This window comes from Poecilia formosa, unplaced genomic scaffold (genome assembly GCF_000485575.1).
Source record: "Poecilia formosa unplaced genomic scaffold, Poecilia_formosa-5.1.2 Scaffold30, whole genome shotgun sequence".
NCBI classification, from domain to species: domain Eukaryota; kingdom Metazoa; phylum Chordata; class Actinopteri; order Cyprinodontiformes; family Poeciliidae; genus Poecilia; species Poecilia formosa.
This window is the reverse complement of record NW_006799969.1, coordinates 1,581,465-1,602,942: the sequence shown is the minus strand read 5'-3', so window position 1 is coordinate 1,602,942 and position 21,478 is coordinate 1,581,465. Positions and strand designations below refer to the sequence as shown.

Below are 21,478 nucleotides of genomic sequence, written 5' to 3'. Positions count from 1 at the left end.
ATATTGAAGCGCAACATCGCTGCATTTGACTCTGGCTACCTGAAGTTTGGAGATGTATTTTGCCACTAGACCATAAAGACACTTATACACAAGCAGAGTTGTTTTAAAGTATATTCAGAAAGTCAGTGAAGAGACCTGAGGACTGGATTAATGTGGTTGTATTTCTTGGATCAAGTTAGAACTCTTGCAGTAGCATTCTGGATATTCTGCAGCTGTTTTACAGTCATGAAAACGCATCATGGCCTGATCTAAAGAAATGGATTAATGAAAAGATTACTGACTGGAAAAAAGGTATAAAGCAATTTCTAAGGATTTGGGACTCTAGCAAGCCTTTTTGAGAGACTTTGTCCACAAATGGGAAGGAAACTTTCTCAGGAGTGGCTGGGCCACCAAAATTACCAACAGCTCATTCAAGAAGACTCAACAAGCCTCAAAACAACTGAAGGACGGCAGGCATTACTTGCTTCAAGGACAGTGTCCACGTAACTGGGCAAAAACAACATCAACTGAAAACTGAAACAGAGTTTCAGGGCAAAAACCATTGATGACCAAAAGAGGACACAAACCCCTATCTCCCAATTCCCAAAGTCACACCTTGATGATCCCAAAGACTTTTGGGGAAATATTCTGTGAGCTGGTGAGACAAAAAATTATCATTCCTTTGAAAATGTAAAAGTAAACAGCATTTTCATAGAAGAACATCATACCATGCTGGTGGTAGTGTGATGGTCTGGGACTACTTTGCTTCTTCAGGAGCTGGAAGACTTGCTATTGTTGATGAATTCCGGTTTGTGGCAGAAAATCCTGAGGGTAAACGTCTGGCCATTACTTTGTGACGTTAAGCTAAGGCCGCTGGAAAATCAGCAAATCCACGTCTGAATCAAAGTTTCAAAAAACTTTTAACATGGCGAAGACAAAGTAGTGACTTGAATCTAACTGTGATATCTGAAACATTGTAGTGTTACAAAGAAGCAAAACATGAAGAAATATATAAATGGGAAATACTTAATACTTTATGAGGATGAACCTTCTACTTTTCAGTCTCAAGGCAATAATTACTTTAGATACTTCAGTAAGGGGTGTATTGGAATGTAATGTTTGTGCAATTACCTGTGAAATCGAGAACAAAACAAATTCTTATTGTACCTTTTGTTTCATATGAATACACATATATTCAGCCAAACTGATCATCCCGAGACGATTGCCCTTTCAACCTTTCTTCCCTTTTTTTATTGCTCCAATTGACCTATGCTCTTTTACCTGCCATAAGAAAAAAAAAGGAATTACACACCCTGCAAAGTGCACACACACACACACACACACACACACACACACACGGAGAGTCATATCTCATTACCATCCTCCTGATAGTGCAGCCAGTGGGTGTTGCAATAGAAGGAGGTGGAGGGAAAGAGAGCAAGAGAGCGAGCTTCAGAGAGACTGAGCGAGAGGAAGGACGAGGACAGGCAGGGAACCAGAACCGGCATTAAAGAGACAGAAGAAAAGAGGAGCAACGTGTGGGAAGAGCACCCCATCAGAGAAACAGCTTTCAACATATAGAGGAGGGGAGCCAGCCTACGTCACAGCCTGTGGCTCTGTCTGTGTGATCCACGGATCTCTGGAGGCCGTGGCAGCCATGGCGTCAGAGCCAGGCACCCAGTCCAGGGTGATGTTTCAGGCGCCGGACAAGACAGAAGACCCGGCACACCGTAAGCTGGGTAAGCTGACAGTGAAGTACAACCGCAAGGACCTGCAGAGGAGGCTGGATATTGAGGAGTGGATCGACGGGCAGCTGCACCTGCTGTTTGACTGCGAGGTAGGAGGAGAGGACTGTCTCACTCTGGTGCTGTCAGCTGCTCTGCATGCATGAAAAGAGGGTTCAGGGAAAGGGAGCCACAGAAACGCTCATAGGCTCCTGCTGTGGGTTATCTATCATGCGTGGATCATGAAATGGGTGGGAGGAAAGAAGCTGCAGTTTCTGGTTCAGCAGCACTCATTTGTCATCAGCCTGACTGCAGCGTCAGCAGTATCCAGGCCTTCAAGTTATTTTATTTTAGTGATAAGATGCCTGAGAGGAATTGGATTTAAGAACATGTAGTTGTCTACATAAACTATGTGAAGGAGGCTATTTATTTAGACACCACATTCATCAAAACATTTGACCTTGTTGCAAATTGTGAAGTTATGCACTTTAGATTTCTGCAGTTCTGAGACAAACATTCGTATTTACCCTGTGATAAATTACTCCGATATGTTATTGATGGGGAGGCACACAAGTTAAGGCACACAAGGCCATTCCTATAGAAACTGACTGTTTGCAGAATTCTGCACATGGGGTGATAAAATGGAAAGTTTAGTGGAAGGAAGAGTGTGGTAGCAACAGGGGTAAACAGGAGAGCCTCTAGAGAATTGGAAGCAAAGCCTATTCAAGGTTTTGGAGGAGCCTTAAAAGTGTGGGCTGCAGCTGGAGTCAGGGCCTGTAGAGGTACCAAACGCAGACGCATCCAGAACATGGGCCCAGCTTTCTTTTTAGCTACCTCTGAGCTCCACATTTCTTATCTAAGATCAAAGTAAATGTTGCTTTTAATTTGGAAAGCAAGGTTTCAGAGTTTGGAGAAAAAAACGGAGAGGCACAGAACAAAATTTATATTCAGTAATTATTTGAGGAACCTTGTTATTTGCTGTTGGCCCACCATGTTCTATCAACTTCAAGTTGTGTTCATATTTGGTCAGCAAGCTTGCTTCACTCAAACCTCAGAACTTATGAGGTAAGGAAGGAGGAAGATGAAAAACAACAAAGCAGATTATACGAAGGCTGATATTAAGTCCTACTAAACACATCATCATTGCCACAGGATGATTGACTCCATCACAGAGAAGCCCTGTTCAAGTATTGAGCACATGCATTGCATACTACATGGAGATAATTTTCAATAGGGTGACATTCCTGCATTTTAAACATTTTACTTATTGGTCCAATGTACTGGGGATTAGGAAAAAAAACATCAATCAACATGTAGGCACAGCAATACTGACTTCATAATGCAATCCCGTTCTGTGGGATACAATCCAATTATGTCAGAGGCTCCATATTGAGTTGCTTGGCATTCTGTGAGGGGAAACCATGGCAACAGATGTCTCTTCGCCCACACGAGGCTGCTTGGCACGGTTGGAATGAGAGGTATCCGTTAAGGATTGCGAGCTTCTGGGAAACAGTGTCTCTTAGATGACAACATCTCCTCCTTTTAACCCAGAAATGGTGGAAACAAATTGTTTCTCCTTTTATTTTCAAGCTAATCAAGCAAAGAGTTAGTTGCAGTCTCCTCCCATTAGCCAAGGAAATGTACTATTGCTGCAAAGGGAGATAGTGTCTTTCATACTGTTGCAAAACGATCAAAATGTCAAAAGCAGCTCGTAAACTTGGATAGAGAAGGTATATAGCAGGAGTGTAAAGGATAAATGGAGATAAGCTAATAAGTCGTGGCAACAAAAATACAAGTGTCCACCTCGGCAAGTGGAAAATATTTGTCTTCAGTATATTTTTCCTAAGAGCAATGCTTTGCTCAATGACAAATTAGCACGTAACTTTCCAATGTTTTGCATGAGTCACTTGTGCAGAACTGGTTGTGGCTTGTCCGTGTGCACCGGGTAGTGTAATGAATTTTGCATGGGCCTTGGGGGAAGGTTACTCTGTTGGTTCTCAGAGTCTTCCGCGTGGAAGCATTTACCATCAGTCCCCTGTGTCATAGCCTAAATTATTTATCTGCATTTCTAATTCATACAAGGGCCGCCCGAGTCAGGAGTGGACCCCTTAGTTTCACACTTCACACCTTCAGAAAAGTTGGAAAATGCATTTCAGAAAAGTTTGAACAGCACTTCAATGCTTAACATTAGAGATCAAATCTGTAGTTTAAAAAACTGCTCTCTAATGAAATGCAGCGCATTTAGGAAGCAATAAGACAGCTGGAACATATTTTGTCACATAATTAACCACAAAACTTAACTTTATTTTGTGGGGATTGCATGTGATGAAAGATGTGGAAAATTATAAAGTGGGAAGAAACTGATGCAAAACATTTTATGAATAAGGACGTTATCTGTAGTTAGCATTTTCATACAGCATCTGTAAACATCACTAATCAGGTCTTCACACAGATTCTTGTTGGGATTTGGCTCTAGACTTTGAGTAAAATTTCTAACTAATGCACATGCTTTAGTCCAAACCATTCCATTGTAGCTCTGGTTGTATGTTTAAAGACGTTTTCCTGCTTGAAGCTGAACTTCAGACAGAGTTTATATTCACTCACTGCCTCTAACAGGTTTTCTCCCAGGATTTGCTGGTATTTAATTCCCTCCATCCTGCAATCAACTGTTAAGCTCTTCTGTCTTTGCAAAAGAAAGGCAGATTTCTGACATATACAACTAACAGTTGTCCTATGAACAGATGTTACCTCTGTAATCTCTGCTGCTTCTCCAGTTATACCCTTTGCCTCCTGACTGCATTGCTGATAAGCACTCTACTTGCCCAGCATGCCTAGGTGAACGGCCTTCATTTGGTAGTTGGGTTATGTATTTTACTGGATTTTATTGATGAATTGAACACTACTCTGAGATGTTCAAAGACTGGGTGGACCCTACTTACTGATTAAGTGGCTTCTTCAGGCAATTTATTTTACTGATTTATATTTTGGCTTATCAGATGACAAATGAATACACGCCTCATTTGCAAAGACTTTTGATCATCATGTCACATTTTCCTTCCTCTCCTTGGTAAAATCCCAACAAAATACCTTGAAGTCTGCAGGCTGTGATTTAGAGACCAATACAGAACAATCAAAAACAATCTAACTAAGTTGCATTCCCTCCATAAATCTGCTATTGTTTTTAAACAGAAGGTTGTGGAATTGTATAATATTAAAACCTCTTTTAACTAATCTCGCTTTCTTTCAGAGTAATTAATGGATGTTTAGACATGTTCACAGCTGGTCCTGCTAACAGGAAAAGGGAAAGATCTGATAACCGAAACACACACCAGCATTAACTCACAACAGACTAATTTTCCAGGGCTCAGTTTCCTTTTCAAAAGCATAAACACAGGGAAACGTGTAAGTAAGCATTCGCTGATTGCTTCATGGTTAAGTTTTTTTGGGATGCTTTTGCAGAAGGATGGTCCAGTGGATTTTGTTAACTAAAATGACTAATTTGCAAATTGTTATTTCTGAATCCTGTCCTCCAAGACAAGTTTTAATATACATGAATGTCAGCATTAGTGCCAGTGCTCATTCTAAGTTAAGTCTTTTAACTTCAGAAATTGCTGCAGAGACATCTGTGTCTGAAGGTCTTATTAATATTCAGCATTCCCTAGACCAGGGGTGTCAAACTCCAGTCCTCGAGGGCCGCTGTCCTGCAGTTTTTAGATGTACCACAGGTACAAAACACTGGAATGAAATGGCTTAATTACCTCCTCCTTGTGTAGGTAAGTTCACCAGAGTCCTGCTAATGACCTAATTATTCTATTCAGGTGTGGTGCAGCAGAGGCACATCTAAAAGTTGCAGGACAGCGGCCCTCGAGGCCTGGAGTTTGACACCTGTGCCCTAGACTAAAGCAGTAACTCTCGACAAGCTGGAAACTGACTGGATATGACATAAAATCTTGTAAGTTAGAGGAAGGTTAGTGATAACTTGTGAAAAGCATCACCCTTTAATGTTTAGTGATGCTCTGCATGGATGACTGTATGAAGCAGTGAAACGTCAGGGTGAAGGTGGTGAAAAGAAAGTAATTTAACATTAGTTTTCTCAGTCTTTCCTCTTTAGCTTTTAGATTTATTCTTGCATTCATATTTTATTTATTTTGCATAACAAAGAATTTAAGTAAATGGCAATGTAGTTAATCTCAGTTTGCGGCCGTCGCAAGATAAAGCATGGAGCAAAGGTTCGGCTGTAGATTTATCCTGCAGAGTTCAGCAGAATCACAAAGGGTTCAAACTTGCAGAACATATCAATTAGAGGGCCCGTAGGGGACTCTGAAGAGGCCCCATCTATTTCACAACTCAGCACTTTCACATTGATTACCTTCCTTCCTCATGAGCTGTGCAAGCCCAAGTCGAGAAAATCCCCCATGCGGAAAATATTCCCTCGAAAAACGAGGCCACACTTGTCAAATGTGAGTGCTTACTTCAGATATCATAACTCCATGAACTCTGCTGATTGCACTCCTCATTCTCTCTGAGAGTGGAGCATGGACATATTACAACCTGGCTCAACGTATTGATCGCCTTGCTGTATTTGACTTAGATGAGAAAAGAATTTGCTAGGAACACCATAAGTTGCCATAACTTAAAAGTTCATAACTTAAAATGCTCTTAGTTATAGTTAAAAATTTGACAAAACAAATTTTGAAATGGAGTTAAAGTTGCTCATTCTGTATTGCAAAATATCTCAAGCTCAGTCAGATTGTATGGAGGGTGTTTCTAAACATCAGTTTCCAAGTCTTGCCACAAATTCTTAATAAGAATCAGTTCTGGACTTTAACAGAGCCATTCTAGCATGGTATGCATTTATCAAAATTTTTTAGTTGCGGTTCGGGTTTTTTTTGGTTTTTTCTTGCCCCGGTTTTTTTGTGCCTTTTAAAGGTTTTTTTTATTTTTTTTTTCCATTCCCATTCAAATCCGTTGTGACCAGCTTCACTAGCATAGGTAATGAAAAGCATTCTCAACACAATGTCACACAGGATTTAATTAAGACCTATCAGGATAGATAAGCACGTCACACTTTTTAGATTTGTACTAGGGGGAGGGGAGAAAGTTTGTGATTCGTAACGTGAAAATACGAAAAAACCTTTGTCAGCTACTGCACAACAAAACCAATTGAGGATTAACATGGTGCAGAGCATGTGTGGAAATAATCCTTCAGTAATGGTTGAACTACGTGGTAAAAGGTAACCCATCCATGAAATGTGCTGCTGGTACGTGTAAACATTGGCCGACTAGAGCCCCTTCTGCCTCAGTGCTCACGAGCGCTGCTCATTAATCATTTTGTGAGAAACAACCCTTATTAGTTTTGTTTGTACTGTTGGAATAGCTCTACTTTACCTGAGACACTCAGTAACAAAAGTGACACAAAGCTTAAATGGGCATATGCTATTGGCTTATGAATGATTTAACTATGTGGTACAGACATTTTAAGCACTACATGTAAAAGGATGACACGGTGCTTTTACAGTTCATTCATTCCTCCTCCAGTTCAAGGCTGTGGGTGGAGGATGGAGCTGACCTGTACCGTCACCCTGTTGGGTCAGTTCAGACCAATTAAGTGAGTTGGCTTAATTCAGGACTGTGTGGGGAAAACATTAAAAAAATCCACACAATAAAGCTACCCACCAAAGTTTTTATATTCCATGCCTGTTTTGCAGTGTAAAACTAATGCTGTACATTAGTGATGTAAATGTAGTGTAAATTCAAAAACAGAAAAATACATTAAATAACTTTAATTTCCATCCCAGGAGGAAGAGATTCCAGAGTTAGAAATCGACATAGACGAACTCCTAGAACTGCCCGATGAAGGACAAAGAACTCGACTTGAGGTACGTTCTATAAACGTTTAAACACTTCTCCGTCCAGGTGTTAAAAGTTGATAACAGTGTTTGTAAATTAGGTTGGGATAGGGTTTGGGATTTTCCTTTAAACTGTTCAATAAAAACGCCTTTTGTCTCTTTATTTCTTCCTTTCTTGTTTTCCCAGAGATGCCAGGTCTGCAAAAGCAAATCATCTGATTGATTTTTAGCAGGATCTCTAAGTGCTTACGTGGTCTGCATTACACAAATAAGTGTTTTGTGGGGTCATAAAATAAACAGAGGCAGCTCCAAGGCAGAGTTTTTCTTTTTCTTTTCTTAATTGTGTCTCGTCTTGGCAGCTTTGGCAACAGCAAAGTGGGTCTGGTTCCCATGCTGTACCACTGCAGATTTGCTACACAAAAGCCAGTGAATGCACCTTTTCCCCTGTTGCATAATGGACTTTGTTGAATAAAGTGTAGTCCAAAAGCTGAGATGAATTTGAAGATATTCGCTCAAAGAGTAGATTTGTCAAAAACGTTTCTGTTTATACCATATGAATAACATGAAATTAGAAACAAATTTTGTTTGGTTGAGAAGCTATCGATTGCGTCAGTCTAGTTTAAAGTCATGCTACCTCTTTATGCCATGCTTAACAAGATATCTAAATAAATGTGTACAACACAAGCTGAACTCTTTAAGCACACTAAATGCATGCTGGGAACCAGTGTCGCAACATTTGCAGTGAAAAAGCAATAAACATATTTTAAACATGTTTAACAGTGTTGGTTAAATGTTCTCTGCTTTTTCCATTGTATAATTCTGTTTTGCTAATTTGACTCATATGAAGCTGTAATTTTGTTTCAGTATATTTTAAATGCAGCATAAAAGCAGAGGTGCCTATAGAATGAATTTAAAGAGTTTAGATAAAAAAAATGTCCTAAGCAAATCATCTTTTCCAAACTTAAATTCCTGTCTGTATAGAATTTTGTATTAGACTCCCCGGCCAAGATATGGCCTGGTTGGTCCAGCATGTTTACCTGGGTGTCCATTACACTCGTGGCTCCACCTTTGATGGTGGCCCTGCTTGACAGACAAAAAAATTTCCTTTCTTGGACTAACTATTTATTTCTGTATTTCTTCTTCAGGAATTATTGCAGGAATGTGGAAAGCCAAAAGAGGTAAGGTGACGAAAAAGCTTCACTTCCACATCCAAAGACAGTCAATTTTAATAGTTTACTCATTAGGACATTCATACTGTCTATTTAAAACATAGAGAATGAACATCTGCTCTCTGAAACTTCCCCACAGGAGTTTATCAACGGGCTGCTCTACAGGATAAAAGGTCTACGTAAAATGTCAGGCCCCTTGAAGAAGTAATTGTAGGTCAAATTAAGAACCAAGACGACATGGAGCCTCTTCTTCCCCACAGGTTAAGAGTTTGTATGCCTGGAAGTGCAAATATCACATCGGGGACTTTTCCTGGCTTCTTCCCCCTCTTCCTGAGTCAGAATGGATTTTTTTCTGCTCAATTTATGAACTCTAAAATTTAAGCTCCCTTCAAAATATCAATGATGTAAAAGTGATAAACATGACACAACTATTACCCAGATGGACTCTTTTTTTGTGTAAGAGTTAGAGTGTACATTTTCAGTTTCTTATTTATGTACATAAGCATTTTGTTCAGGTAACATTGTTGTTGGAATAAAGTGGAAGCTTTTCAAAACAAGGCTGTTTGTGCAAATAATCAGATTCAGAACAAAGTGATGAACCAGTTTGTTTTATTCAACATTAATTATGCATCTACAGGTTCTGTTTGAATAAATTAGACTATTATTGAATGGTTTATTTGGGTATCAATTCAATTAAAAATGGAACACAAATGTTTCACATAGTCATTACAGTGGCATATTTCAAGTTTTGTTAATTTTGATTATTAGGACCTAAAGCTAATGAAAACAGAAGAAGAATTGTTTCTGCATCAGAGACTGCCTTAAAGGAATTGTTAAGCGGTTCTGCCAAGATGTCAAGAAGGCCCAGGCTGGTTTAAAAGCAGCTTTTGGCTTATTTTTAATGTTGCGTTTGTGCTTAAATATAGTACTCTGTAATCATCCGGAAAATAGCAATTTGCTGTAACCCGTAATCATCTAAATCAGTGGTTCTTAACCTGGGTTCGATGAGTCGGTCTCAGGGGTTCGGCGGAGCCTCTGCCGCGGAGGTAAAGACACACTGCGTAAAGTCGTGATGACGCCCCGTTTTGCCATCACTTGCTGCAGAGGATCACGTTACATTGCTGAGCCAATCAGTGCTGCGGGAAGGAGTTCCACTCTCAGCATGGATTTGAACTTCAGTAAAGCTCACCGTTTTTACCAAACTCTATAGTCTAAATCTGCTCCTTAGTCGCATCTTTTCGGGGTTGGTACTGCCTCTAGTGGCGTGGGGGAGGTGATAAAACTAATATAATTACATTAATACATCAGAATACCGCAAATTATTTTCTGTGTCGGGGGGAGGCGGGGGGGGTTCGGTGAATGTGCATATGAAACTGGGGGGTTCGGTACCTCAAAAAAGGTTAAGAACCACTGATCTAAATGAATAGAAGTGAATCCTTGAAATCCTTGAAATATATCCCTCGGTGCGTAATGGTTCTATATAATATGAGGTTCACTTTTTAATTTGAATTACCTTCTACAAAAAAAAGAAGAAAAAAAAAACCTAATTATTGGAATAGCAGTTGCAATACTTGGACAAAATTTACAGCACTAATGAAACCACTCTACTATCACAGCCGCTTTTCATTACACCCTGCGGCACTTTGTCTGGACACAGCTGAAAGGATAACCGTCAGCGTTCTGTTTTCTGACATGAATTTTTCAACAGAGTGATGGAAACAATGGAGGCGTCAACATGTCAGGTCTAGGAGTAAACACACTGAAATCAGCCACAGGATGTTCCATTAAGCGTGCACCCATTATACCCATCCATTTCCTGTGTGTGGTGGTGGTGGGGTGGTGCATGACATGGCCAGAAAAGGCAAACATGGCCACCATTAATGGAGGGAGCACCCAGAGGAGAGTGTGAAGGCTTCCTCTGAGTAAACTGCACTTTGGTCCTCTCACTGTCATACGCAGTGTCTTTTTTGTTGAGGGCTCCATTACGGTTATTTGTGCGACTCTGACTCATTCTTTCACTGACAAAGAATCCATACATACGACACAAAGAGGACCTGCCAGACGATTTTCTCAACTAATGACACACATTTCGCAAAAAAAAAGGAGCTTTGGTGTTAAAAATAATCAAAACAATTGCTTCATTTAGAATCAAACGACGAGAGTCGGCGCTAATGTCAGAACCACAGCCAAACATAGACAAGAACAACAGCACAAAGGGAACAAAGGCCTCAGTGATTCTTTTACACGGACTCGTCTGTGGCTTTTCAGTATCTAGCTGACAATAGTCTGCGAGCGAGTGCACATTGTCTCGGGTGAGCTCATGATCTGTCTGCTTGATGGAAGTGCTGCAAAAAAAACAAAACAGTGATGCTTCTTATTCACTTTGACACTTCTAAGTTGTGTTTTCTTTAGCATTTTCAACTAATGCCTTTTGTTCTTTTAAGCAAGTTCTAAGAAGATAAGTTTTAGATATTACACGTCTTGCTTGTCTAATTTTAGTCTAACCGCTGCTAGAAGTCTTCACATTATTTTTAAATGTCTTAAGTTTCTCACTACACTTTGCCTTGCAAGTTGAATCAACCCCTACAAAGTTTTGGGATTTTGTCACACCACAACCCCAAATCTCATTGTCTTTTATAGGGATTTAATATAAATGACAAACACAACCACTCTACAGATTTTTTTTTTTACACAAATTAACTAGAAAGCATATGTATTTAGTTTCTTTTACACCGATACCCCTAAATAAACTCCAGTTCAACCAGCTGATGTCAAAAGTCTTTGAAAACTAAATGTATACCTCAAGTTGGAGAATCAATCATCAAGACAACTGTGAGTGTGCAAGTGATAAAAAGAAGTAGCCATGAAGAAAAATTATGCTCTTCTCAGATGAGACCAAACGGAACTACTTGGTAAATATTTAAAACATTATCTGTGTTGAAAAATAAAACTCTTAACACACTTAACATTGTGGTGGCAGTATCGTACTATGTGGGGGTTGGAGGAGGAAGTGAAGAAGAAGACAATCTCAGGAAAAAAACCTTAGACTTGAGGATGAGATAGAGGTTCACTTTCAAGTGGAACATTAAGACTATAAACAGAAATAGTCGCATCACAGGTTGAAAACCATGTATCCTTTATTTTCCGCAACATAAATACATGCTACTTTGTGTTGGTGTATCACTATAAATCCCAATAAAATACAATTACGTTTGTGGTTGTGCCATGAAAAACTGTAAAACCCCCTGAGGGTGTTGATTAATCCTTAAGCTTGGCCCTGTAAGTTAATGTGTTATGATGAGCTCTGGTTTATAGTAGTGCTTTTATGTCCTATAAAGCCGTTTTAGATTACTGCAATACTTCCTGTGAGGCTAAAAAGCAAGTCCTATAGCCATGAAAGGTCAGAGTTTAATAAGATGAACATCTTCAGTATCATGTCTTCCTCTTCTTCTTCGGAGCAGTGTAGCTACTGGTGTGATGCTCCTTCCTGTCATATTTATCATGGCCTTCCCTGAGGAGATGATAGAGAGCGGATTGATAATTCATCACAGTAAATACTTTATATTCATGCTGCTTAACAGTATGGCAGCAAGCTGTGCGGGACTTATGTGGGTTGTGGTTTGCATTCCAAATCATTTTTCTTGGGGCAAATTGAAGATTTTTTCCAAGCAAGACCTCATTTTGAGTCATTAACTGGAATCTGTAGTGTTTTTATGATGATTAATGCATGTCATGTTACCGAAAGCAGCGGCTGCAGTACAGGTCTCCGTCACAGGTGTGGCAACGCAGGGTGGCGTTTTGGTTACAGATGCAGCACCAGGGAAGTTCTTCGTCGTCGCTGTCTGACGGCTCATGTGCAGCAGCAGCGGGAGAGGTCCAGCTCGTCGGAGCCGGAGTCTTTAAAACACATCAGAAGGAGAGTGGCTTCAATTTTAGGCGCCCAAAGGAATGAAAACAATGAATTTGCTTGTGCGGTCTTATTTTAGTACTGGTTTTTTAGAGGTTTTCTTCTTTTCTCTGTTCCTGGGTCCGCTGTGCTCTATAGGTATGTTGTAGCCACTGGCTTCATCAAGTGCAGCTTCTTCTGAAAGCTGGAGCCAAAAGTCATGAGAATGATTAAAATTTCAAAACATGTCTGTATTTGAAACCACAAATTATTAAAATGGCCAAATAGCAGCCTCTTGTGGCCATAAAGGCCATTCTAAATACTTCACAAAAAGCTTTTAAGGGTTTAGCAGCAAATTTATTATTAAGCATCCATCTATAGTATCAACATTAAATGACTAACCTGTTTCAGGACTCTCCTCACGGCTTCTTCCTCAGTCTCTTCTTCACTGTCAGGTTGTCTGAAATCCTCTGCTGTGACTAAATATGAAGCAAAAAAAAAAAAAAAAGGTTGATTTGTCTGAAATGAGCAAACAAATACATCTGCAAAACAAGACATTGCACTGTCTTGTTTTGCTGTTTGAAATGCTACCATAAACCGATGGACGAATTGTAATGCTCTTGGCTCCAAGCACCTTTATCTGGATCCTGCCCTTTTAACTGTGCCAGCCTCTTGGCCATGTGAAGGATCTCATCCTGGGAATATTTCTCCCTCTTCAGTTCCTTCATGGCTTCTTCAAGCAGACGGTCTTTCTCTGCCTCCTGCTGTCTCACTGCTCCCTGGTTGTCCTCCAGGTTTTCGTCTGAAGCAGCACTTTCACCTTTGTTGAGATCGTTCATATCTACACCTTCAGAAGTGAAAAGTAAAACAATGTTTTGTTTTACTTAGAAAGCAATAAATGTAACTTCAGACTCTGCCAAATGGTGATACAGTCATTTTATCACTTGTAGTGCCAGTCAAAAGTGTACCTACGCTTGTAGTAAGCATGTACTTGACGGTTTGTTAATGCCGCATTTTGAACAGTATGTTTTTTGTCACAGGAAGTAGATTGTGCAACATTAAATTTTGATGCATGTTTGGGATCATTTTCTTCTTTGACCACCTAACTGCCAGGTTTTTACCATCTAGTTGTTTAAGGTTCAAGGTTCTTCTTCTTCATTATTCTGTTCTCCAATGATGTCCCCTTAATGATGAGTGCATATCAACATTTGACTTGTACTATAAATCTAAAATGTATGAGACAAATATTAACTTACTATCTTCTGGACTTGACTGTTGGTCATCAATGGCGACTTCTTCTGCCATTTGAGTAATCAAATCATTGGCTTTTTCAGTTTGAGTCCTGGTGTCAGGAGGCTGGTGTACCTATATGTGTGAATACATAAACACTTACAAAATAGCTTCTTTTTTCACCGAGCCCTATAGTTGAGTGTTTCACACGATTGGGAAGGGGAACTCACTGGTCGAGGAGCTTGAGATGGAGGTGGCTGACCCCGCAGAGCTGCCAGGCGATCCTCCATATCCTCTGAAGAAGGCACTGGCTGGCTGGGAGTTTTCAGAGCAGCAAGACGTGACTCAATCTCCTTTTCAGAAGGGATAGACTCTAAAGAGGTTAAAATGTTATTAAAGACTTTTAAAAAAAGAAAAAGAAAACAAATTAATGCTAGGCATGGACTGATATTGGATCTCAAAATAGATCAAAGTTTTAAAATGTACATGTTTTTTTATGGACACTGCTGGACAGCCTGCTAAAAGAAGGCTCCCATACTTTTACCTCACTTGCAAGTAAGACAAATTTAGGTGTTTAATTGTCATTCATGTTCATTTTGCATGAACGTGCAAATTTTTTGAAAAAAGCTACTGTTGTTCTGCTATCCAAGGCTCGACCAACTGATCCCCTAGTATTAGTTTATTATGTTTCTGTTACTCCTTAGAGAGCACAAAGGCAAAGAAGGCATAACAATAACTATAACCAAGCATTTTACTTGAAATATTCATGTAAATTTACCAAGTTTTTCTCATACTGTTTGTTTATGTCTCCGTGAAACATCAAAGTAACAGTAAATAATTGCTATGGGTAACATTATTATTACTGTAATAAGTTTGGTTAATTTAATCAGCACAAGAAAAAAATTATTGTTTTTCACTTTCAAGTAAAATTGATGTTCTCTGTCCCATTTGCATCAACTGAGCTTGGAAAAGAGCTTTTTGTCCACTCAGAACCGTATATTGGAACAAGTTGCAGAATGACTGGAAAATGACAGAGTTGATTTCATTAAGTGATTTTAAATCAAAACTAAGTCCTTGAGACTAATTCCATGACAGACAAATGTTTCACATTTTAGATTAATTGTAATTTCTATCAAATTTGAATGTGCTTCTATTATATTTTGCCTGTGTTTGGTTGTGAAACTTGTGTAGCTGTGTTTTGCACTTGCTGCTGCCTATCTTGACCAGTTTTGCATTGGGATCTTCCTGGTTAAATAAAAGTAATACCATCCCATTTTTACATAATTTATCATATCAGCCAATGGCTAACTACTCAAATCATCAGCTTTGATATAGATGATAAATATGCTAAAAGAACTCAATGCATTACTTGGTTTGGTGTCTTCTTTTAGCTTTTGAAGCCTCTCAGCAATAGCGTAGTCTTCTTTACTAAGCCCTTTGGTTGGTAGATGGACTGATTTGCCATTTCTGCTCCCTCCGTGCACACCAGGCTGTGTGGACTGTGGTTTTTGTTTGGCCTCCAGTGCTGCAACCCGTCTGCAAAAAGCACGAATTTTAAATGTTAGGACACTCCTGTTTTTAACAAGATTCTTTTGATTTTTTTTTTTTTTTTTTTTTGTATCTAGTCATACAAACTTTTTGTAGTTTTCTGGAGGGGACCATCTTCCAGCATTGTTTGAAGATTCCCCTCTAACAAGAAAGAAGGCGAAATATTAGCCTATGAAAAAATTGGTTTAGTTTGTTTTCTGTGTGTAGGGGAGGTGGTTTACCTTGTGAGATTACTATGACACTGCTTGCAGACCTTCTGCTGGGTGTTGCCACAGCGAGGCACCACAGCACTGAGACTCAAACAGCTGGAGCAGAAGGAGCGTCCACAGTTCTTACAGCCCAGCTGAAGGGAAAGTTTGGTGGAAAATACACCTTGTATGTTACCTAAGCAAACTTTAATAAGCATGGGTGGGATCGTATTAGTTCTTCTGGGTCCCTGGATCTTTTTTTGAGTTTTTTAAATTATTTATTTTTATTCTATTTTATTTATTGATAAACTTAGAGTTAAATTTAAAACTCTAAAATGCCTTTAAAACAATAAAATTAAGATTTTAATGTCTTAAATGTATTTCCAATTTGCCTTTAAGAGGAAGCAGAGCAATGTTTCAATTATTTTTATTCAGACAGTATTTTTTTTACAACCATTTCAGATTGTTTTGCATCAAATTTCTTGATTAATTTTTATACCCTTTCATTACGTTTCTAGTGTTGAAACATCTTCACAATTTCTGGCTTCAATGTTTTCCATTAGTGGAACATGCTTTTTCATGTACTCTAAATTTATCAGACTTTCCTATGTATCACAAAGGCTGTCGATAGTAATAGCATATACTTCTAAAAAAAAATAGTGAGAAACGTAGTATTTCTATGGCCATTTATAAGCGAGAATTTATGTCTAAGGAACCCAGGGGGAGCAAGGTAATGAAGGCCCCCCCAAAGGTTGAAAAGAGCTGTATCTTACCTCCTTCTTGAAGAGACTAAACTTTGATGCACAGCCATAACAGCGACTGTCCATTGCGTCTCCTCTTGAGTAATGCCTTCCCAAGCGATTGAGGACGTACGGAAATACAGCTATAATGGGCAGGAATTTGGAAAATTAGCTATATGTTTTAGGGTGGTTAACGTTGTCATTATCAAAACAGGAAGCAGACCGGAAATGGTAATATTACGTCACGCAGAGATTCCTGTGTGGGATTTGTCCAATCAGCTTTCTCCGCGGACTGCGGCCGTTGTTCAAAACAGAAGAGCTTGCTAGTGTAACGGCGTCACAGCGCTAGACATTAGCTGAAGATATCCTACCAAAAGAGGTTAAAACGGATCGAAAAGGTATTCAAAACAAGACCATTATCTATCGTAAGTTCTGTTTAACTTTATGTTTATCTGCCAAAATTAGCTAATAATGTGAACATTGACAAAATGTATTGATCTAGCCAAGGTGAGCTTCTCATGTCATTGCGACTAGCTAGCTTAGCATCGTGGAAGTCATGCTGTATGTTGGATACGTTTTCTCACAGAGAAGTTCATTTCTTTCGTTAAGTTTAACTTGCACGGTACAACTCTTTGTAATATGGCATTTTAACAACAACAACAAAAAAAAAAAAAAAACAGCTAACTTTTTCTGCAATCCTTATGAAGGGAAAACCGTCGCGGAATCGCTAATGTAATTTCCATTGCAAAGACTAACTGCGTAGGTCACTTTGCAGAATAACCCTCTCCTTTATGTTCAAGAGGGGCTATTTAACGATTATCTAAGGAAACATTGTTGTTTAATTATTATATCGGATATAGGGATGCAGTGTTATCCATCGTTCTTGTTTGCACACTGAGCAATATGCGAACAGAGAGCCAGTCTTCCTCATGAGGTTGTTCAGTTTACAGCTCTGATGTAGCTACCAGAGCTACAAAGAAAACTGGATATGCATCTGTTTAAAACATTGCACCTAAACGTTCAAATGTACAGCTGAATCTTGCCTCTAGCTGCTGGCTCTTCTGTATTGTGCCTTGCGCTTATGCAGTTGTTGCAGATGTCAGTGTAAACCTTGTTGCAATACTCCGCATACGCAGCCCCGCCTAGCTTTAGCTTGGGTGTTTGGTCTTCGGGATGAACCAGCCTTTGTATGATGGTGTTGTCGGGTTTGAAACTCACTGGTAGGTTGCATTAAACAAGAAACTATGACCTAAAATCCCTGGATGTGAATTTAAACTAAAGGAGGTACTTTATTTCACCATGACTTTAGGTGATTTGAAGTTTTTTAGTATAGTATAATGGGTATGTCATGTTGGCTCTGAAAACAAATGTAAATGTGTATCATGGGAAAATAACACATGCATCACTGCAAATTTGAACTTCTAGTAATCATAAGAACATCTTAATAAGCTGCTATAATATGTGTCTTTGTGTAGCGATCTAGACTTTGTCAACAATGGCAGAAGGAGGAGATGTAGATTGGGAGCTCAGCAAAGAAAACATTCAGCCGCTGAGGCGCGGCAGAGATATATCGGTGTTACATCAAGCCCTTAGCCAACGAGAAGAAGGACCCACCTCTGCAATCAACCAGCAGAAACAGTAGGAATCATCTCTCTAACTTTAGATTTGAAGTGGAAAATGATCAAACTCTGGTTTTATAGTTTGTTCTGTTTCTTCAGGATGTTTGAGTCTGAACTTCGAATGTATGAAGGAGAGGATCCACTAAGTGTTTGGGATAGGTAGGTAAATTATACAGCATGAGCGACAGGTTTTTGTACATATTGCCTTTCTATCTCAAAACCTCTGTTGACATCATTGTGTGGTTTAACAGGTATATTAAGTGGACAGAACAAACCTTTCCTCAGGGTGGCAAAGAAAGCAACCTTGCAACATTGTTGGAGCGGGCTGTGACCAGATTTACAGATGAAAAGATGTATCACAATGACCCTCGCTATGTTGATCTCTGGATCAAATTTGTATGTACTCTTTTAACTTTGGATTCATTTAGGTATTCTGATAAACAAACTTTGTGGTAGTAAAATTTGCCAAATGTTTGTGTTGTATGTCACCAGGCAGAGAACTGCTCAGAGCCCCTCGATATCTACAGATATATGCAAGCACAAGGAATTGGAGTGACACAGGCGGCGCTCTACATAGCTTGGTCAGAGGAGTACGAGAATCAGGGCAGTTATCGAAAAGCAGATCTCGTCTATCAAGAGGCATTCAAGAAGTTTGCTGAGCCACATGACAAGCTTCTTCAGTTTCACAAGTAAAGATCTGTTTAATTATGATCACACCTCTCAGTTTAACTTCCTCCGTTCTGAACCGTTCTGTAAGAATTACAACATCTGAATGGTCATTCCCAGGGCTCTGCAGGCTCGTGTGTCCCGACAGGCATTATTAAAATTGGAAAATGACAGCAGTGACGAGGAGCCAAAACAACCTGAAAGAGTTTCACTAGCCGACCTCAAACATAGAGGGAAGAAGAAGGCCATTGCTCCTGTCAACAGGACTGGGTCGGCAATCAGAAGTAAGTGAAATTTCTAGCTGATGTTATCCCTACCGTTATTGCATTCCTTATTTTTGATGCGTTCCCCGGGCAGGTATTGGCGGAGGCCTGCCGTCACGCGGTGACCCGGTCCTTGGCAACGTCTCAAACAGTAAGCTGGTGATTTTCGATGAGAACAAAGCTGAAACTGCGGGTCCATCAGAACCTTCGCTGGAATCCTGGATGGCTCCTCCCACGTCAAGGGCAAAAGAAAACGAGCAGAAGCCACAGAAATGGTGTGATATAAAGGTATGAAAAAACATGTCTTTTTTTTTTTTTTTTCTTTCCTCACGCAAATTTGCATATTGATGTCTACTAAAGAAAATCTTTATTTTTCTCTTGCTTATAAATGTCATAGATGCCCCAGAAAACAAAATTTGGACATGCAGTCATGCCTCCACCACCTCCAAAACCCACCTTCCAACCATTTGTTGAGGAGTCTGACCAGCCTCCAACAATGTGAGTTCCTCCAGGAATCATATTTGGGATAAGAACATGCTATAGATCAACGTGAGAAATAATATTGGTAATTGGAGATAATTTACATTTAAAATAGGAAAGGAAAAACAAAAAGAGTGGAATACACAAGTGTGGAGGTCTAGAAGTTCTTTGTCTTTTATTTTACATAAATAGTCTGAAAGACAAAATCACAAATGAGTTTTAGTAAATTAGAATATTGTCAAAAAGTATATTTATTTCAGTGATTTGTTACATTTAATTCAGAAAACTACAACATTACTTAAAACTCTGCCACTGGATTTCTGATTCAGAAATTTTGTGCTTTGATGGGAAAACTGTTCACTAGTTGATAGTCATCAAGAAGATAGTCACCGACATCCGCTACAAAAGGTCATGGCTGCATGTTTACAGAATGCTTTGTCTAAGCATATACATGAAAAGTTAAGTGGAAGGAAAAGGTGTGGTAAAATGTCATTAGATACACAGCAGTTGGAGTCGATGCTTCAAAAGCCACCACACAGATTTATCTAGGACATCGGCTACCACTGTTCCGTTCCTTCTTTCCAAGCTACTGCTGTACTCCATACACCTCCTTTCAGATGAAAGTAAATTTTTCATTTCATTTGGATATCATCCCAGAATCTACATAAAGGTTTGCTGAAGTGTTTCACTCCTAAATCTTTAATGTAAATTACAAGAATGTGATGATCAAAATCTTAGTTCTTTAATTATTTATTCACACTAAACATTTTTAATAGTTAATTCCTTGTTTAACAATTTCCGACTCTAGTTTATTTTCGAGATCACTGTAAAATAAATATTAATGTCTTTCCTCTCCTTCAGGACACCGTGCAAGATAAACCCGACAGTGAACTCCGTTCTTTCAGCGCGGAAGCCGAGTAAAGAAGAAACTCCCCTGAAAAGACTGCAAGAGCACCAGCAGCAGCATAAGGAGGCAGAAGAAGGAAAACTGCAGGAGCGGAGCATGTACTGTAAAGAGCTGCTGCTCAGCGGCGCCACCGAATTCTGCTTCGAGGAACTGCGAGCTGAACACTTCTTCAAAAAGATGGCACAAAAGTCCCAGGAAGCCAGAGGAGGAGACGACTGTGAAGCTGCTGCCGATCCTGCGAAGTGACACTTGCGCCTTAAAAAATTTGGCAAAAATTTCTCTATCATGTTGTAGTTGCTCATGTATAGTTTGTTTTCCTGTTAATATTGTTTTGTATTGAAGAGGCTTTTTAAAATACTTTTAATTTCAAAGCAGCTCACTTAAGATGTGTAGGGTTTGTCAAAATCCTGCACAAGAAAATGTAGACTAAATATTACGGTTAAAAGACAAACGGAAAGTCGTTTTGACGTTCAGGTGTCCTGCCTCTTGAAAACTACTACGTTTTTCTGCTTTTTTTCCCTCATGCTCTTCTTTATAAATATGGAAATGCTCCACATAAGTTTTTCTCTGCTCTTTAGAGCAGTGACCTTGATATGTGCGGATAATTTTTTTTTGTCCATTTCAGTATTTCTTAGTGGTTTTATTAGTACTTTTTTCTATGACACTCAGTTTTAGATTAAAATCCCTTGTTTGAAACCTCATGCGTAAGTTTGTGTTGCTGAAATAGTAAAGACTCTTTGGCAGTTTAAAGCTAAATCCCTGATGCTTTCAGATGAACAAAATGGCCGTTCATCAAGACAGTTAAGAAACGTTAGATACATAATCCTTCTCATGTGTAATTGCATGTTTTACTATTATTGACTACCATCTCACTAGATTATGATAAAATGAGTAGTGAATACGTCGTCGCTAACTAACGATATATAATTTATTTTCTTTGAGTGACGTGAAGATACTCAACATCTTCCTGTGTGAACTACATGAATACAAGATGCCCAAAAAGCTGGCCATGTTTTGGCAACTTTCCCAGCGTGTCTGTGAAGTTTATTTATTTATTATTGCATACACAATTTACTAGAAAATTGAAAAGTTCAAGCCATTGACTTGGATCTTTTGATCTGATCTTGATTGGGGAAAAACAGTTGAAGTTCCAGCAATAGATCATGATCAAAATTGTTTCATGAAAGCAAATTGTTGTATAATTTGCATATGTTTTAAAATATGAAGTTT

General features: G+C 39.2%; 3 protein-coding genes across 4 annotated transcripts; 2 read left to right on the top strand and 1 right to left on the bottom strand.

Annotated features, from left to right (window-relative positions):
• The first annotated feature begins 1,446 nt into the window (after window positions 1-1,446).
• On the top strand, window positions 1,447-9,390 carry ppp1r14d (protein phosphatase 1 regulatory inhibitor subunit 14D). Its single transcript, XM_007549192.2, has 4 exons — window positions 1,447-1,816; window positions 7,502-7,582; window positions 8,698-8,730; window positions 8,861-9,390. The coding sequence occupies exons 1-4, from the start codon at window positions 1,637-1,639 to the stop codon at window positions 8,927-8,929; spliced, it is 363 nt and encodes a 120-aa protein (XP_007549254.1). The 5' UTR covers window positions 1,447-1,636; the 3' UTR covers window positions 8,930-9,390.
• Window positions 9,391-11,353: 1,963 nt separating this feature from the next.
• On the bottom strand, window positions 11,354-16,527 carry zfyve19 (zinc finger, FYVE domain containing 19). Its single transcript, XM_007549188.2, has 11 exons — window positions 16,347-16,527; window positions 15,607-15,728; window positions 15,473-15,526; window positions 15,207-15,373; window positions 14,068-14,210; window positions 13,864-13,972; window positions 13,242-13,454; window positions 13,010-13,086; window positions 12,711-12,812; window positions 12,461-12,618; window positions 11,354-12,232 (listed from the first exon to the last, which is right to left on the bottom strand). The coding sequence occupies exons 1-11, from the start codon at window positions 16,398-16,400 to the stop codon at window positions 12,154-12,156; spliced, it is 1,278 nt and encodes a 425-aa protein (XP_007549250.1). The 5' UTR covers window positions 16,401-16,527; the 3' UTR covers window positions 11,354-12,153.
• An 86-nt stretch (window positions 16,528-16,613) lies between these two features.
• On the top strand, window positions 16,614-20,944 carry LOC103136085 (mitotic checkpoint serine/threonine-protein kinase BUB1 beta-like). 2 transcript variants are annotated; one of them, XM_007549187.2, is made up of 9 exons: window positions 16,614-16,711; window positions 17,789-17,951; window positions 18,032-18,091; window positions 18,184-18,328; window positions 18,425-18,621; window positions 18,719-18,882; window positions 18,956-19,149; window positions 19,259-19,359; window positions 20,203-20,944. In XM_007549187.2, the coding sequence occupies exons 2-9, from the start codon at window positions 17,809-17,811 to the stop codon at window positions 20,492-20,494; spliced, it is 1,296 nt and encodes a 431-aa protein (XP_007549249.1). In that variant the 5' UTR covers window positions 16,614-16,711; window positions 17,789-17,808; the 3' UTR covers window positions 20,495-20,944. The 2 variants fall into 2 exon arrangements, with proteins under 2 accessions (XP_007549249.1, XP_007549248.1); XM_007549186.2 differs by having other exon boundaries at window positions 16,638-16,738.
• Window positions 20,945-21,478: the final 534 nt, after the last annotated feature.

Bases quoted from the DNA above. Each gene is read 5' to 3' on its own strand.
- LOC103136085 (XM_007549187.2), top strand. From the start codon at position 17,809: ATGGCAGAAGGAGGAGATGTAGATTGGGAGCTCAGCAAAGAAAACATT. The intron at 17,952-18,031 runs GTAGGAATCATC...CTGTTTCTTCAG, and splicing joins GCAATCAACCAGCAGAAACA to GATGTTTGAGTCTGAACTTC. The intron at 19,360-20,202 runs GTGAGTTCCTCC...CCTCTCCTTCAG, and splicing joins TCTGACCAGCCTCCAACAAT to GACACCGTGCAAGATAAACC.
- zfyve19 (XM_007549188.2), bottom strand. From the start codon at position 16,400: ATGGACAGTCGCTGTTATGGCTGTGCATCAAAGTTTAGTCTCTTCAAG. The intron at 14,211-15,206 runs GTAATGCATTGA...TAACCTCTTTAG, and splicing joins AAAAGAAGACACCAAACCAA to AGTCTATCCCTTCTGAAAAG. The intron at 13,973-14,067 runs GTGAGTTCCCCT...TCACACATATAG, and splicing joins CATCTCAAGCTCCTCGACCA to GTACACCAGCCTCCTGACAC.
- ppp1r14d (XM_007549192.2), top strand. From the start codon at position 1,637: ATGGCGTCAGAGCCAGGCACCCAGTCCAGGGTGATGTTTCAGGCGCCG. The intron at 1,817-7,501 runs GTAGGAGGAGAG...TTTCCATCCCAG, and splicing joins ACCTGCTGTTTGACTGCGAG to GAGGAAGAGATTCCAGAGTT. The intron at 8,731-8,860 runs GTAAGGTGACGA...ACTTCCCCACAG, and splicing joins AATGTGGAAAGCCAAAAGAG to GAGTTTATCAACGGGCTGCT.